Genomic DNA, 17,947 nt, shown 5'->3' on the forward strand with positions numbered 1-17,947 from the left:
GACATCCTGGAAGAAAGCCACACTTCCCATCCGACCTGATGGAGCTTGAGAGGCGCTGCAAAGAGGAATGGTTGAAAGTGTCCACAGATAGGTGTGACATGGTATTTAAAAAGCAGTGACGTGCGGTGAGGTTCATGGCTGGTGAGGCACTGACTTCATCACAGTCAGATTTACAAACATATGAACCCTAAAGAGTATCTTATTCACCATTTGATTGGCAGCAGTTAACGGGTTATGTTTAAAAGCTCATACCAGCATTCTTCCCTGCTTGCCACTCAGCATCAAGGCTTGGAATTGGGGGTTAAATCACCAAAAATGATTCCCGGGCGCGGCGCTGCTGCTGCCCACTGCTCCCCTCACCTCTCAGGGGGTGATCAAGGGGATGGGTCAAATGCAGAGGACAAATTTCATTACACTTAGTGTGTGTGTGACAATCATTGCTACTTTAACTTAACTTTAACTTTACACATACAAACTGTAGCACACAAAAAAGCACATTTAATAAAAAAAAACGTTCTTATGGTCTTACCTTTACTTATAAATGAAGTCCATGCGCCGCTGTTGTGCTGGATTAATGCACCCCCGCCGTAGAATTGTAGCTCCTGAGTTGTAATAGAATGGCCAGGGGCCCAAAAGATTCCTCCCTCTAGTTGTAATACACTTTTCCACCACTGGTGGCAGTACTGACAATGTCCAACAAACAGAAGAAGTCTGGGGCTAAAGTCATAGAAAAGTTTCTTAAGTGTAAAAATGACGACTAATTTGGTAAAACGTTTTTTCATATTTACTTACATTTTATTGATACTTAATTTAAGAAACATATACATCATGAATTTAGTTGCATCTAATTTCTTTTAGCACTTTGTAATTGTACGTGGATTTACTTTTAATACATTTTTACGGGTCCCTGACTTTTCAGTACATTTGATTAGTATTTTTGAAGGATAATAATGTTTTCATATTTAACAAGGCTTATCCTGTAAGTATGATAGATATCATTATTCAATACCATTCTAATCAAAATGTCATTCAGTGTTAATATTGAAGTGGAGATCTGCTCTGGAGCGCCTGATGGAGTCCACACACAAAGTCCTGGTAAAAAGGTGGAGATCTGTTCTAGAGCGCCTGATGGAGTCCACACACAAAGTCCTGGTAAAAAGGTGGAGATCCGTTCTAGAGCGCCTGATGGGAGTCCACACACAAAGTCCTGGTAAAAAGGTGGAGACCTGTTCTAGAGCGCCTGATGGAGTCCACACACAAAGTCCTGGTAAAAAGGTGGAGACCTGTTCTAGAGCGCCTGATGGAGTCCAGACACAAAGTCCTGGTAAAAAGGTGGAGACCTGTTCTAGAGCGCCTGATGGAGTCCAGACACAAAGTCCTGGTAAAAAGGTGGAGACCTGTTCTAGAGCGCCTGATGGAGTCCACACACAAAGTCCTGGTAAAAAGGTGGAGACCTGTTCTAGAGCGCCTGATGGAGTCCAGACACAAAGTCCTGGTAAAAAGGTTCTGAGAAGAAAAGCCCACAGATATTAGAGTTAATAAAAAGTCAGGTTGTAGAAAGTGACTGACCATTATCTGGCTCAATAAAAGAATGTCTGATGAGAAAGTCCAGGACCACCAAGGCACAGTTAGGTTTGAAGTCCTCAGTGGCAATAAGTTCCTTCACCTGAAAGCCAGAGTCAATAATCAGGGGCGTCCAAAGACTGAAAGATGAAAGCATTTTGATCTTTTTCTTTTTCCAAAGAAATAGTTGAACTTCTAAGACTCCCCTCAAGTTTAGGCCCTGGGAGCCAGAAGGATCCGTCATGAAAATATGTTAACACTCAACTTCACATCTTTCTTTCAAGATAAACTTCTGCCCTTTTTCTTGAAGGATTTCCTCTTTTTATGGCACAAACACAGAATAGACAATCTTTTCCCTGAATGGAATATTTCATGTGAAGCAATGGGAGTTGGGAATAAATCAGTCATTCATAACAATTGGGAATAAATCAGTCATTCATAACAATTGGGAATAAATCAGTCATTCATAACAATTGGGAATAAATCAGTCATTCATAACAATTGGGAATAAATCAGTCATTCATAACAATTGGGAATAAATCAGTCATTCATAACATTTGGAAATAAATCAGTCATTCATAACATTTGGAAATAAATCAGTCATTCATAACATTAATAACATAATTCATTAGTCACTTTTCAGCAGTGGTGTAAACAAATAAAAATCCCTCCAACAACCAAAAGGGTCCCATTCATAAAAGTGTTAAAAATAAGTATTTTATTTTTGGACTTTTAACACACAACTCTGTAGATCAACTAAAGATAAATCCATCCATTTTAAGTTGTATTGTTTGCTTATATTTTTGTTAGTTTTTTTGTCATAAGAACATGGTGTTTATTATATGACAAACACAAACTATACAATATTCCCCCCCAAAAATGTTCAAAGTGGAATATTTCATGTGAAGCAATTGGAGTCTTAAGGTCAATATTTCATAACAACATTAATTGTGATTATTAACTTTTGAGCAATGACAGTTTGAAATAAAAATGCCACTAAAATTCTCAGGTATCCAAAAGGGTCCCACTCATAAAATCTTAATAATAAATCATACATGATCTTTTATTATTTAAATGTAATATATACCCGAATGCAGCTGAGATAGGCTCCAGCACCCCCGCAACCCCGAGAGGGGGGACAAACGGTAGAAAATGGATGGATGGATATATATATATACATTAAAAAATAAATAAATAATATATATATATATTTTTTGGTCACAAGAAAACTTTATAGGACAAACACAAAATATACAATACAATAACATTTGTAAAAAGGGACACATTGGAAAAAGCTACTTCCTAGTAAACAACATAACTTGGACAGTGCTGCCCTCTAATGTCTAGGAAGTGCAACTGCATGGCAAATGTCATAATCAAAGATGATGCAACAAGTGGACAACATCTCATTTTTACATGACTTTTTTTTTTTTTTTTTTCCAATGATCAAACAAAGATTAACACACAAAAGTACCAAAAACTGGTACCGGAAGTTGGAACAGTATTGGTTTTACAATAGAAAGTAAGCAGTTATTCATCAAATAATACAACCACACACGTCAGCAGCCTTTTTGTAATAGTTGTGTTATGCCAAATAATAAATTGTGATATACGTGGTTAGCATATAATACACAGCCCAAAAGCAGTGAAGTTGTGTAAATGGTAAATAACAAGAGAATACAACAAATCATTTTCAACTTATATTCAATGAATAGACTGCAAAGACAAGATATTTCATGTTCACACTGAGAAACTTTATTATTTCTTGCAAATATTAGCTCATTTGGAATTTGATGGCTGCAACATGTTTCAAAAAAGCTGGCACAAGTGGCAAAAAAGAGTGAGAAAGTTGAGGAATGCTCATCAAAGACTTATTTGGAACATCCCACAGGTGAACAGGCTAATTGGGAACAGGTGGGTGCCATGATTGGCTATAAAAGCAGCTTCCATGAAATGCTCAGTCATTCACAAACAAGGACGGGGCGAGGGTCACCACTTTGTCAACAAATGCCTGAGCAAATTGTTGAACAACAACATTTCTCAACAAGGAATTTAGGGATTTCACCATCTACACTCCGTAATATCATCAAAAGGTTCAGAGAATGTGGAGAAATCACTGCAGGTAAGCCATGATATTACACACCTTGGATCCCTCAGGCGCTACTGCATCAAAAAGCCACATCAGTGTGTAAAGGATATCACCACATGGGCTCAGGAACACTTCAGAAAACCACTGTCAGTAACTACAGTTGGTCGCTACATCTGTAAGTGCAAGTTAAAGCCAAAGCCATTTATCAACAACACCCGGAAACGCTTTGCTGGGCCCGAGCTCATCTAAGATGGACTGATGCAAAGTGGAAAAGTGTTCTGTGGTCTGACAAGTCCACATTTAAATTGTTTTTGGAAACTGTGGACCAAAGAGGAAAAGAAGCATGGGGACTGTTCTAGGGTGAAAGTGTAAGAGGCAGCATGTGTGATGGTATGGGGGTGTATTAGTGGTCAAGACATGTTCTAGGGTGAAAGTGTTAGAGGCAGCATGTGTGATGGTATGGGGGTGTATTAGTGGTCAAGACATGTTCTAGGGTGAAAGTGTTAGAGGCAGCATGTGTGATGGTATGGGGGTGTATTAGTGATCAAGACATGTTCTAGGGTGAAAGTGTAAAAGGCAGCATGTGTGATGGTATGGGGGTGTATTAGTGGTCAAGACATGTTCTAGGGTGAAAGTGTAGTAGGCAGCATGTGTGATGGTATGGGGGTGTATTAGTGGTCAAGACATGTTCTAGGGTGAAAGTGTAGAAGGCAGCATGTGTGATGGTATGGGGGTGTATTAGTGGCCAAGACATGTTCTAGGGTGAAAGTGTAGAAGGCAGCATGTGTGATGGTATGGGGGTGTATTAGTGGTCAAGACATGTTCTAGGGTGAAAGTGTAAAAGGCAGCATGTGTGATGGTATGGGGGTGTATTAGTGGTCAAGACATGTTCTAGGGTGAAAGTGTAGAAGGCAGCATGTGTGATGGTATGGGGGTGTATTAGTGGTCAAGACATGTTCTAGGGTGAAAGTGTAGAAGGCAGCATGTGTGATGGTATGGGGGTGTATTAGTGGTCAAGACATGTTCTAGGGTGAAAGTGTAGAAGGCAGCATGTGTGATGGTATGGGGGTGTATTAGTGGTCAAGACATGTTCTAGGGTGAAAGTGTAAAAGGCAGCATGTGTGATGGTATGGGGGTGTATTAGTGGTCAAGACATGTTCTAGGGTGAAAGTGTAAAAGGCAGCATGTGTGATGGTATGGGGGTGTATTAGTGGTCAAGACATGTTCTAGGGTGAAAGTGTAGAAGGCAGCATGTGTGATGGTATGGGGGTGTATTAGTGGTCAAGACATGTTCTAGGGTGAAAGTGTAGTAGGCAGCATGTGTGATGGTATGGGGGTGTATTAGTGGTCAAGACATGTTCTAGGGTGAAAGTGTAGAAGGCAGCATGTGTGATGGTATGGGGGTGTATTAGTGGTCAAGACATGTCCTAGGGTGAAAGTGTAAAAGGCAGCATGTGTGATGGTATGGTGGTGTATTAGTGGTCAAGACATGTTCTAGGGTGAAAGTGTAAGAGGCAGCATGTGTGATGGTATGGTGGTGTATTAGTGGTCAAGACATGTTCTAGGGTGAAAGTGTAGAAGGCAGCATGTGTGATGGTATGGGGGTGTATTAGTGGTCAAGACATGTTCTAGGGTGAAAGTGTAAGAGGCAGCATGTGTGATGGTATGGTGGTGTATTAGTGGTCAAGACATGTTCTAGGGTGAAAGTGTAGAAGGCAGCATGTGTGATGGTATGGGGGTGTATTAGTGGTCAAGACATGTTCTAGGGTGAAAGTGTAGTAGGCAGCATGTGTGATGGTATGGGGGTGTATTAGTGGTCAAGACATGTTCTAGGGTGAAAGTGTAAGAGGCAGCATGTGTGATGGTATGGGGGTGTATTAGTGGTCAAGACATGTTCTAGGGTGAAAGTGTAGTAGGCAGCATGTGTGATGGTATGGGGGTGTATTAGTGGTCAAGACATGTTCTAGGGTGAAAGTGTAGTAGGCAGCATGTGTGATGGTATGGGGGTGTATTAGTGGTCAAGACATGTTCTAGGGTGAAAGTGTAAAAGGCAGCATGTGTGATGGTATGGGGGTGTATTAGTGGTCAAGACATGTTCTAGGGTGAAAGTGTAAAAGGCAGCATGTGTGATGGTATGGGGGTGTATTAGTGGTCAAGACATGTTCTAGGGTGAAAGTGTAGTAGGCAGCATGTGTGATGGTATGGGGGTGTATTAGTGGTCAAGACATGTTCTAGGGTGAAAGTGTAGAAGGCAGCATGTGTGATGGTATGGGGGTGTATTAGTGGTCAAGACATGTTCTAGGGTGAAAGTGTAGAAGGCAGCATGTGTGATGGTATGGGGGTGTATTAGTGGTCAAGACATGTTCTAGGGTGAAAGTGTAAAAGGCAGCATGTGTGATGGTATGGGGGTGTATTAGTGGTCAAGACATGTTCTAGGGTGAAAGTGTAAAAGGCAGCATGTGTGATGGTATGGGGGTGTATTAGTGGTCAAGACATGTTCTAGGGTGAAAGTGTAGAAGGCAGCATGTGTGATGGTATGGGGGTGTATTAGTGGTCAAGACATGTTCTAGGGTGAAAGTGTAGAAGGCAGCATGTGTGATGGTATGGGGGTGTATTAGTGGTCAAGACATGTTCTAGGGTGAAAGTGTAGTAGGCAGCATGTGTGATGGTATGGGGGTGTATTAGTGGTCAAGACATGTTCTAGGGTGAAAGTGTAGAAGGCAGCATGTGTGATGGTATGGGGGTGTATTAGTGGTCAAGACATGTTCTAGGGTGAAAGTGTAGAAGGCAGCATGTGTGATGGTATGGGGGTGTATTAGTGGTCAAGACATGTTCTAGGGTGAAAGTGTAGTAGGCAGCATGTGTGATGGTATGGGGGTGTATTAGTGGTCAAGACATGTTCTAGGGTGAAAGTGTAGAAGGCAGCATGTGTGATGGTATGGGGGTGTATTAGTGGTCAAGACATGTTCTAGGGTGAAAGTGTAAAAGGCAGCATGTGTGATGGTATGGGGGTGTATTAGTGGTCAAGACATGTTCTAGGGTGAAAGTGTAGAAGGCAGCATGTGTGATGGTATGGGGGTGTATTAGTGGTCAAGACATGTTCTAGGGTGAAAGTGTAGAAGGCAGCATGTGTGATGGTATGGGGGTGTATTAGTGGTCAAGACATGTTCTAGGGTGAAAGTGTAGTAGGCAGCATGTGTGATGGTATGGGGGTGTATTAGTGGTCAAGACATGTTCTAGGGTGAAAGTGTAGAAGGCAGCATGTGTGATGGTATGGGGGTGTATTAGTGGTCAAGACATGTTCTAGGGTGAAAGTGTAGAAGGCAGCATGTGTGATGGTATGGTGGTGTATTAGTGGTCAAGACATGTTCTAGGGTGAAAGTGTAAGAGGCAGCATGTGTGATGGTATGGTGGTGTATTAGTGGTCAAGACATGTTCTAGGGTGAAAGTGTAGAAGGCAGCATGTGTGATGGTATGGGGGTGTATTAGTGGTCAAGACATGTTCTAGGGTGAAAGTGTAAGAGGCAGCATGTGTGATGGTATGGTGGTGTATTAGTGGTCAAGACATGTTCTAGGGTGAAAGTGTAAGAGGCAGCATGTGTGATGGTATGGTGGTGTATTAGTGGTCAAGACATGTTCTAGGGTGAAAGTGTAGAAGGCAGCATGTGTGATGGTATGGGGGTGTATTAGTGGTCAAGACATGTTCTAGGGTGAAAGTGTAGTAGGCAGCATGTGTGATGGTATGGGGGTGTATTAGTGGTCAAGACATGTTCTAGGGTGAAAGTGTAAGAGGCAGCATGTGTGATGGTATGGGGGTGTATTAGTGGTCAAGACATGTTCTAGGGTGAAAGTGTAGTAGGCAGCATGTGTGATGGTATGGGGGTGTATTAGTGGTCAAGACATGTTCTAGGGTGAAAGTGTAGTAGGCAGCATGTGTGATGGTATGGGGGTGTATTAGTGGTCAAGACATGTTCTAGGGTGAAAGTGTAAAAGGCAGCATGTGTGATGGTATGGGGGTGTATTAGTGGTCAAGACATGTTCTAGGGTGAAAGTGTAAAAGGCAGCATGTGTGATGGTATGGGGGTGTATTAGTGGTCAAGACATGTTCTAGGGTGAAAGTGTAAAAGGCAGCATGTGTGATGGTATGGGGGTGTATTAGTGGTCAAGACATGTTCTAGGGTGAAAGTGTAGTAGGCAGCATGTGTGATGGTATGGGGGTGTATTAGTGGTCAAGACATGTTCTAGGGTGAAAGTGTAGAAGGCAGCATGTGTGATGGTATGGGGGTGTATTAGTGGTCAAGACATGTTCTAGGGTGAAAGTGTAAAAGGCAGCATGTGTGATGGTATGGGGGTGTATTAGTGGTCAAGACATGTTCTAGGGTGAAAGTGTAAAAGGCAGCATGTGTGATGGTATGGGGGTGTATTAGTGGTCAAGACATGTTCTAGGGTGAAAGTGTAAAAGGCAGCATGTGTGATGGTATGGGGGTGTATTAGTGGTCAAGACATGGGTAACTTACACATCTGTGAAGGCACCATTAATGCTGAAAGGTACATACAGCTTTTGGAGCAACATATGTTGCCATCCAAGCAACGTTACCATGGACGCCCCTGCTTATTTCAGCAAGACAATGCCAAGCCAGGTGTTACAACAGCGTGTATGAAGTTAAATAACGGCCAAAAGTCCACACACGCACAAAAGATGTTTTACTCACGCCCAATGATTGACACACAAACACAGTGTGGTTTGCAAATACAAAATATCATTCACAAACAAACGCATTTTGTTTTGCAAATAAGAAAGGCACTTATCAAACAAATACATCGTGCTTCACAAACAAAGAACTTATTTCTTCAAGTGCAAACAAATATCCTCCAAGTACGAATCAAAATCTTTCAAGTGCAAAACCAAATCAATTCTACAAGTACGGAACTGTCACGTGACTTTTGGCAGGAATATTACGCCTTGCTAGCACAATGCAATCAACACACTATCTTCCTGTTACTGTAACACTACCTGTTTGACATCATTGAAGACTTTATCTTCCTGTTACTGTAACACTACCTGTTTGACATCATTTAAGACTTTATCTTCCTGTTACTGTAACACTACCTGTTTGACATCATTTAAGACTTTATCTTCCTGTTACTGTAACACTACCTGTTTGACATCATTTAAGACTTTATCTTCCTGTTACTGTAACACTACCTGTTTGACATCATTGAAGACTTTATATTCCTGTTACTGTAACACTACCTGTTTGACATCATTGAAGACTTTATCTTCCTGTTACTGTAACACTACCTGTTTGACATCATTGAAGACTTTATCTTCCTGTTACTGTAACACTACCTGTTTGACATCATTTAAGACTTTATCTTCCTGTTACTGTAACACTACCTGTTTGACATCATTGAAGACTTTTTCTTCCTGTTACTGTAACACTACCTGTTTGACATCATTGAAGACTTTATCTTCCTGTTACTGTAACACTACCTGTTTGACATCATTGAAGACTTTATCTTCCTGTTACTGTAACACTACCTGTTTGACATCATTTAAGACTTTATCTTCCTGTTACTGTAACACTACCTGTTTGACATCATTTAAGACTTTATCATGTCTGGAAAATGCCTTTTCTGTGGTATTAATGAGATTGAAAGGAGTGTTGTTAGTCCCATGTTGATGTGATAAAACCTCTTTCTTGTTTGGAACATACATACAATTATAAATGTTCTTTCTTCCTGCACATAATAAATATTTATAAAGTGTTTGGATGTATTCATTCATGTCAAATGTTCATTAAATGAAATATTGCCTGACAAAAAGTGATTCAAAGTAATATTTTGATATTTACACATCGCATATTTACATACGCATATTCTACTAGAATACAATTATGAGCATTACATACATCAACATCAAGTACTTACTGTACTGTTTACTTGTTGAAATACCCTCTACAAAGCTGAAATATACCCAAACGACCACTTTGCTGCTGCCAAAAATGTATTTCAAGTAATATTTTGATATTGACACATTTTATCTCTGCATATTTGACAAAAATACCCTTATGAGCATTACCATTTACACAAGGTGACAACTTCACTGCTTTTGTACATGGAGATATAGACTTGAAGTCCTCCCTAATGAGTCCTAATGTCCTCCCTAATGAGTCCTAATGTTGTGAAGATGGAGCTCACCTCCTGTATGGGCAGCAGGTAGAAGTCCTGCACTTCTCCATCACCCACTCTGGGCTTGAAAGAAGCAGGAAGCTCCAAGTCGAAGACAAACTGACTTTCAGCAAACACTCCCTCTCCGTCTTCATAGGTGTAGCTGCACCACAAACACATCCAACATGTCTTCATAGGTGTAGCTGCACCACAAACACATCCAACATGTCTTGTAATCCATCAATGACCTTCATTTCTTACCTGACTGTGGACACTGGGCGAGCCTCCTGTGCAATGCATTCTGGGATACACGCCTCCTCCTCACATTCCTTCACCAGCGTGCGCTTGATGCTCATGTCGGCAGAAACACCACCTGCTGCCTTCAAACACACAATATTGGACTATCATAGTCTATATCAGGTGTCCATGTGCTGCCTTCAAACACACAATATTGGACTATCATAGTCTATATCAGGTGTCCATGTGCTGCCTTCAAACCTACAATATTGGACTATCATAGTCTATATCAGGTGTCCATGTGCTGCCTTCAAACACACAACATTGGACTATCATAGTCTATATCAGGTGTCCATGTGCTGCCTTCAAACACACAATATTGGACTATCATAGTCTATATCAGGTGTCCATGTGCTGCCTTCAAACACACAATATTGGACTATCATAGTCTATATCAGGTGTCCATGTGCTGCCTTCAAACCTACAATATTGGACTATCATAGTCTATATCAGGTGTCCATGTGCTGCCTTCAAACACACAACATTGGACTATCATAGTCTATATCAGGTGTCCATGTGCTGCCTTCAAACACACAATATTGGACTATCATAGTCTATATCAGGTGTCCATGTGCTTCCTTCAAACACACAATATTGGACTATCATAGTCTATATCAGGTGTCCATGTGCTGCCTTCAAACACACAATATTGGACTATCATAGTCTATATCAGGTGTCCATGTGCTGCCTTCAAACCTACAATATTGGACTATCATAGTCTATATCAGGTGTCCATGTGCTGCCTTCAAACACACAACATTGGACTATCATAGTCTATATCAGGTGTCCATGTGCTGCCTTCAAACACACAATATTGGACTATCATAGTCTATATCAGGTGTCCATGTGCTGCCTTCAAACCTACAATATTGGACTATCATAGTCTATATCAGGTGTCCATGTGCTGCCTTCAAACACACAATATTGGACTATCATAGTCTATATCAGGTGTCCATGTGCTGCCTTCAAACACACAATATTGGACTATCATAGTCTATATCAGGTGTCCATGTGCTGCCTTCAAACCTACAATATTGGACTATCATAGTCTATATCAGGTGTCCATGTGCTGCCTTCAAACACACAACATTGGACTATCATAGTCTATATCAGGTGTCCATGTGCTGCCTTCAAACACACAACATTGGACTATCATAGTCTATATCAGGTGTCCATGTGCTGCCTTCAAACACACAATATTGGACTATCATAGTCTATATCAGGTGTCCATGTGCTGCCTTCAAACCTACAATATTGGACTATCATAGTCTATATCAGGTGTCCATGTGCTGCCTTCAAACACACAATATTGGACTATCATAGTCTATATCAGGTGTCCATGTGCTGCCTTCAAACACACAATATTGGACTATCATAGTCTATATCAGGTGTCCATGTGCTTCCTTCAAACACACAATATTGGACTATCATAGTCTATATCAGGTGTCCATGTGCTGCCTTCAAACACACAATATTGGACTATCATAGTCTATATCAGGTGTCCATGTGCTGCCTTCAAACCTACAATATTGGACTATCATAGTCTATATCAGGTGTCCATGTGCTTCCTTCAAACACACAATATTGGACTATCATAGTCTATATCAGGTGTCCATGTGCTGCCTTCAAACACACAATATTGGACTATCATAGTCTATATCAGCTTCAACAACCAGACTACTAATCATGCAGACTTGATGAGAGGAGAGACAACAAAGACTACTTTGGGACAAACGATGATTTCTCAAGTTGTATTTTTGAGGCTGAATGTAAGGAGGAGGAAGTTTTAAAAGCTGTGTGCTAAACAGATGCGGCTGTAGTCAAACACTAAGCATGGTGTAGCAGTATTGCTAAGTGCTAAACAAGAAACTATCAATATAATAAAAGAATCACTTACAGTACAATAGGCTTTCTAGGATTAACTTTCACCAACTCAGAGGCCATGTAGCCGCTAAGCTAGTTAGCTCTCTGTGATCACAGCCTTGCTAAAAATAGTTTGTCTGCGTTAGCGCTTATAATAAAAATATCACTAATACTTGTTAGTATTTATAACAACAATATCACTAATACTTGTTAGTATTTATAATAACAACATCACTAATACTTGTTAGTATTTATAATAACAATATCACTAATACTTGTTAGTATTTATAACAACAATATCACTAATACTTGTTAGTATTTATAATAACAATATCACTAATACTTGTTAGTATTTATAACAACAATATCACTAATACTTGTTAGTATTTATAATAACAATATCACTAATACTTGTTAGTATTTATAACAACAATATCACTAATACTTGTTAGTATTAATAATAACAATATCTCTAATAGTTGTTAATATTCAGGTCACAACATGTAAATGGAGTATTGTTGGTGCTTTTGGGAGGTTTTTTAGAGGACTTTATGGTCGCGACAGAGTAATCTTATTAACTGCATTGTTAGCCACCTCTTACTTGCCGTATTTTACGACTTAGAATGCATTCAAAAATAAAATATGTTCTTTTCTTACGTAAGGATTGTGAATGATAAGCAAAGTTCCCCTTGAAGTTATGATGACCACTGACCTGACTGTGTGGCGTTCCTCTGAGGGTCTTCTAGTCATCACTTTGTACTCACCAGGTTGTCCAGCAGTCCAGGGTAGGTTTGTTCCTCTGAGGTTCTTCTAGTCATCACTTTGTACTCACCAGGTTGTCCAGCAGTCCAGGGTAGGTTTGTTCCTCTGAGGGTCTTCTAGTCATCACTTTGTACTCACCAGGTTGTCCAGCAGTCCAGAGTAGGTTTGTTCCTCTGAGGGTCTTCTAGTCATCACTTTGTACTCACCAGGTTGTCCAGCAGTCCAGGGTAGGTTTGTTCCTCTGAGGGTCTTCTAGTCATCACTTTGTACTCACCAGGTTGTCCAGCAGTCCAGGGTAGGTTTGTTCCTCTGAGGTTCTTCTAGTCATCACTTTGTACTCACCAGGTTGTCCAGCAGTCCAGGGTAGGTTTGTTCCTCTGAGGTTCTTCTAGTCATCACTTTGTACTCACCAGGTTGTCCAGCAGTCCAGGGTAGGTTTGTTCCTCTGAGGGTCTTCTAGTCATCACTTTGTACTCACCAGGTTGTCCAGCAGTCCAGGGTAGGTTTGTTTGGTGGGTGAGCGCCGTGCAAGCCACATGCTGATGTCCCCGCTCTCACTGACGGTGTAACCATTGATGTGGACCCCATAGCGCTTCACGCCAAAAAGACCTGTTTGAGCAGGAGAAGAGGCAGCAGACCAGGACCAGCATCCCTGACAAGGAGGCGGGACTTACTGGTAGCTGCTCTCTCCATCCACATGGCGGGTGTGTGGGAGAATTTGTCCATCACGTTGTACCTCTGCAAGACAAAACTAACTGCAGTTACTAGCAATCCAAATCTATGTTGTCACCTATTTCATTAATTCACATCAAATATTACACTTTGGACTTTGTTTTACAAAAAAGGAATAAAATATACAAAAACATAAAACATTTACAAAAAATGATAGAAAATTTAAGCGTTGAAAGTAAAAAAACTACAAATAAATATGACTTTTTTAAAACTTTTATGAAAAGGACCCTCAAGGGTCCAAAGGTAATCTAATGTCGTTTTTTTTTTAATCTAAAATGGTCAATGCTCAAATAATTACTATGAATCAAAATCAATGATTTATTGACCTATTTAATTACTTCACATCAAATATTACAATTTTTGTAAGGAAAATATTGAATATTTTTTTGTTTTTGCTGTACAAAAAATGGAGTTTCTGTTACACACAAAAAAAATTAAAATGTACAAAAACGTTAAAAAAAATACAAAAAAAACACTTAATATTAACAAATAGTCCTGACGTTGATCTACAGATTTAAGCATTGAAAGTCAAAATAAATATCAATATATGGCTTACTTTTAACACCTTTATGAGAAGAACCCTCAAGGGTCTTTTAATGTCGTTTTTTTTATTTGAAACGCTCAATGCTCAAACAATTATGAATTCAACTCAATGTTGTTGTGAATTATTCACCCATTCAAGGCTCAATTACTTTACTTTAAATATTTCACTTGTTTGTTTTTTCACAAAAAAGGAATCAAATATACAAAAACATAAAAAAAATTGAAAAAACTTTTTTTTTTTACATTCAAGTGTAAAAAGTAAAAAATAGAAATACATATGACTTTTTAAAAACTTTTATGAAAAGTACCCTCAAGGGTCTTCTAATGTTTTTTATTTCAAACGTTCAATGCTCAAACAATTATGACTCAAAATGAATGTTGTTGAGAAGGATTGACTAAGGAAGGCTGCAATGACTTCACATCAAATATTGAACTTCTGACTTTGTTTTGTTTATGTTTTCTTTGCCAAAAAGACAATAAAACATTAAAAAACCATAGAAAAGTTCAAGTGAAAGTAGCAATGATTGTCACACACACACACACACACACACACACACACACACACACACACACACACACACACACACACACACACACACACACACACACACACACACACACACACACACACACACTAGGTGTGGTGAAATGATTCTCTGCATCTGACCCATCACCCTTGATCATATGAAGCTAAGACATGAAGGTGTAAATATAAGACGTGTCACCATGAACAAGTGTATTTATGAAGCTAAGACATGAAGGTGTAAATATAAGACGTGTCACCATGAACAAGTGTATTTATGAAGCTAAGACATGAAGGTGTAAATATAAGACGTGTCACCATGAACAAGTGTATTTATGAAGCTAAGACATGAAGGTGTAAATATAAGACGTGTCACCATGAACAAGTGTATTTATGAAGCTAAGACATGAAGGTGTAAATATAAGACGTGTCACCATGAACAAGTGTATTTATGAAGCTAAGACATGAAGGTGTAAATATAAGACGTGTCACCTCATCCCTCCATCCTTCCAGGCAGCGCAGGGTAGAATGTTGTCGAAGCGTCCTCAGGACTTGGTCCACAGCCTCCGATCTTTTGTGGTAGGAGTCCAGGCTTTGGCAGAGTGAAAGAGCGCCCTCTGGTGTCGCTTTGAAGACATCTCCGTAGCGTGTCAGCAGCGAGGCCACGTGTGGCAGAATAAAACCCACTTGGCTTCCGTCCACCTCAAAGCGCCGGCAGTTGGTGCGACAAGAACCTGCGGGGAAGATGCAGCTGGTGAGGGAAGAATCAACTGGTGAAGAATCAGCTGGTGAGGGAATAATCAACTGGTGAGGGAATAATCAACTGGTGAGGGAAGAATCAACTGGTGAGGGAAGAATCAACTGGTGAAGAATCAGCTGGTGAAGAATCAGCTGGTGAGGGAAGAATCAACTGGTGAGGGAAGAATCAACTGGTGAAGAATCGGCTGGTGAAGAATCGGCTGGTGAAGAATCGGCTGGTGAAGAATCAGCTGTTGAGGGAAGAATCAACTGGTGAAGAATCAGCTGGTGAAGAATCGGCTGGTGAAGAATCAGCTGGTGAGGGAATAATCAGCTGGTGAGGGAAGAATCAACTGGTGAGGGAAGAATCAGCTGGTGAAGAATCAGCTGGTGAGGGAAGAATCAACTGGTGAAGAATCAGCTGGTGAAGAATCGGCTGGTGAAGAATCAGCTGGTGAGGGAATAATCAGCTGGTGAGGGAAGAATCAACTGGTGAGGGAAGAATCAGCTGGTGAAGAATCAGCTGGTGAGGGAAGAATCAACTGCTGAGGGAAGAATCAACTGGTGAGGGAAGAATCAGCTGGTGAGGGAATAATCAGCTGGTGAGGGAAGAATCAGCTGGTGAGGGAAGAATCAGCTGGTGAAGAATCAACTGGTGAGGGAAGAATCAGCTGGTGAAGAATCAACTGGTGAGGGAAGAATCAGCTAGTGAAGAATCAACTGGTGAGGGAAGAATCAGCTGGTGTAACGTTTTATTTTCGGGCCTCCCTATGTCTAGCATTAAAAGATTACAGTTGGTACAAAATGCGGCTGCTAGACTTTTGACAAAAACAAGAAAGTTTGATCATATTACGCCTATACTGTATATACCTTTATATATATACATATATACATACCTATACTGTATATACCTTTATTTATATACATATATACATACCTATACTTTATATACCTTTATTTATATACATATATACATACCTATACTGTATATACCTTTATTTATATACATATATACATACCTATACTGTATATACCTTTATTTATATACATATATACATACCTATACTTTATATACCTTTATTTATATACATATATACATACCTATACTGTATATACCTTTATTTATATACATATATACATACCTATACTTTATATACCTTTATTTATATACATATATACATACCTATACTGTATATACCTTTATTTATATACATATATACATACCTATACTGTATATACCTTTATTTATTTACATATATACATACCTATACTGTATATACCTTTATTTATATACATATATACATACCTATACTGTATTTACCTTTATTTATATACATATATACATACCTATACTGGCTCACCTGCACTGGCTTCCTGTGCACCTAAGATGCGACTTTAAGGTTTTACTACTTACGTATAAAATACTACACGGTCTAGCTCCTGCCTATCTTGCAGATTGTATTGTACCATATGTCCCGACAACAAATCTGCCTTCAAAGAACTCTGGCTTATTAGTGATTCCCAGAGCCCTAAAAAAGTCTGCGGGCTATAGAGCGTTTTCTATTGGGGCTCCAATACTCTGGAATGCCCTCCCGGTAAAAGTTAGAGATGCTACCTCAGTAGAAGCATTTAAGTCTCATCTTAAAACTCATTTGTATACTCTAGCCTTTAAATAGACTCCCTGTTTAGACCAGTTGATCTGCTGTTTCTTTTCTTTTCTACTCTGCTCCCAACCCGGGGGGTATGGGGGGGGTTACCCACATATGCGGTCCTCTCCAAGGTTTCTCATAGTCATTCACATTGACGTCCCACTGGGGTGAGTTTTCCTTGCCCGTATGTGGGCTCTGTACCGAGGATGTCGTTGTGGCTTGTACAGCCCTTTGAGACACTTGTGATTTAGGGCTATATAAATAAACATTGATTGATTGATTGAAGAATCAACTGGTGAGGGAAGAATCAACTAGTGAGGGACTAATCAGCTGGTGAGGGAAGAATCAACTGGTGAGGGAAGAATCAACTGGTGAGGGAATGGCTTAGTGTATAATTGCTCCTACCTGGCAAATAAAAGTTATTGATGCGGTTCAGCAGCTGCAGGATTTTATCCGCCCAGACAGAGTTTGCCATCTCAGACTAAACTTCTTTTTCTTTTTCTTGCGCAGCACAATCTGCAATAAAATCAATCTGTAATCATAATAATAATAAAAAATAATCTATCTGTAATAATAATAATAATAGTAATAATAATAAAAGTGATCGTTAGCAAATGTTTGTGTCAATGGCTTCCTTGTCTGGCGTCTGACTTCTTCTTTGCTGTCAGGAGAATCTCATGTTAGACACAACACTGCCACCTAGTGGACGGCAGATCAGACATGCAGTACACAGGAAGTGCCGTAAGACTATTTAGCTCCGTAGCTCCAGCGGCGGCTCCCGCTCACTGTGCCCGGACTGCTCGCTCTTGCTGCGGGGAGCTTTGGAGGAGAGGTGCCGCTCTCATTGCGGGGTTGGATTTAGGGACCGTCAATAAATTATAACTGTGTTGAAGAGAGTTGTTAAAACTCTATATCTTTTAAATCAGACCACCAATTCATCTTTAACTTACTAAGATCATCAGTTCTATTTTAGAATATCATACACTGCCATTATTTTAAAATGTGATGATTTATTGG

At 40.0% G+C, this 17,947-nt stretch overlaps 1 protein-coding gene across 1 annotated transcript; it reads right to left on the reverse strand.

Annotated features, from left to right (window-relative positions):
* Positions 1 to 1,062: 1,062 nt before the first annotated feature.
* Positions 1,063 to 17,593, reverse strand: tpk2 (thiamin pyrophosphokinase 2). The gene is made up of 8 exons (XM_062051863.1): positions 17,336 to 17,593; positions 15,036 to 15,277; positions 13,420 to 13,483; positions 13,224 to 13,354; positions 10,085 to 10,203; positions 9,854 to 9,986; positions 1,570 to 1,666; positions 1,063 to 1,506 (listed from the first exon to the last, which is right to left on the reverse strand). The coding sequence occupies exons 1-8, from the start codon at positions 17,403 to 17,405 to the stop codon at positions 1,460 to 1,462; spliced, it is 903 nt and encodes a 300-aa protein (XP_061907847.1). The 5' UTR covers positions 17,406 to 17,593; the 3' UTR covers positions 1,063 to 1,459.
* Positions 17,594 to 17,947: the final 354 nt, after the last annotated feature.

This window comes from Entelurus aequoreus, linkage group LG07 (genome assembly GCF_033978785.1).
Source record: "Entelurus aequoreus isolate RoL-2023_Sb linkage group LG07, RoL_Eaeq_v1.1, whole genome shotgun sequence".
Taxonomy (NCBI): Eukaryota; Metazoa; Chordata; class Actinopteri; order Syngnathiformes; family Syngnathidae; genus Entelurus; species Entelurus aequoreus.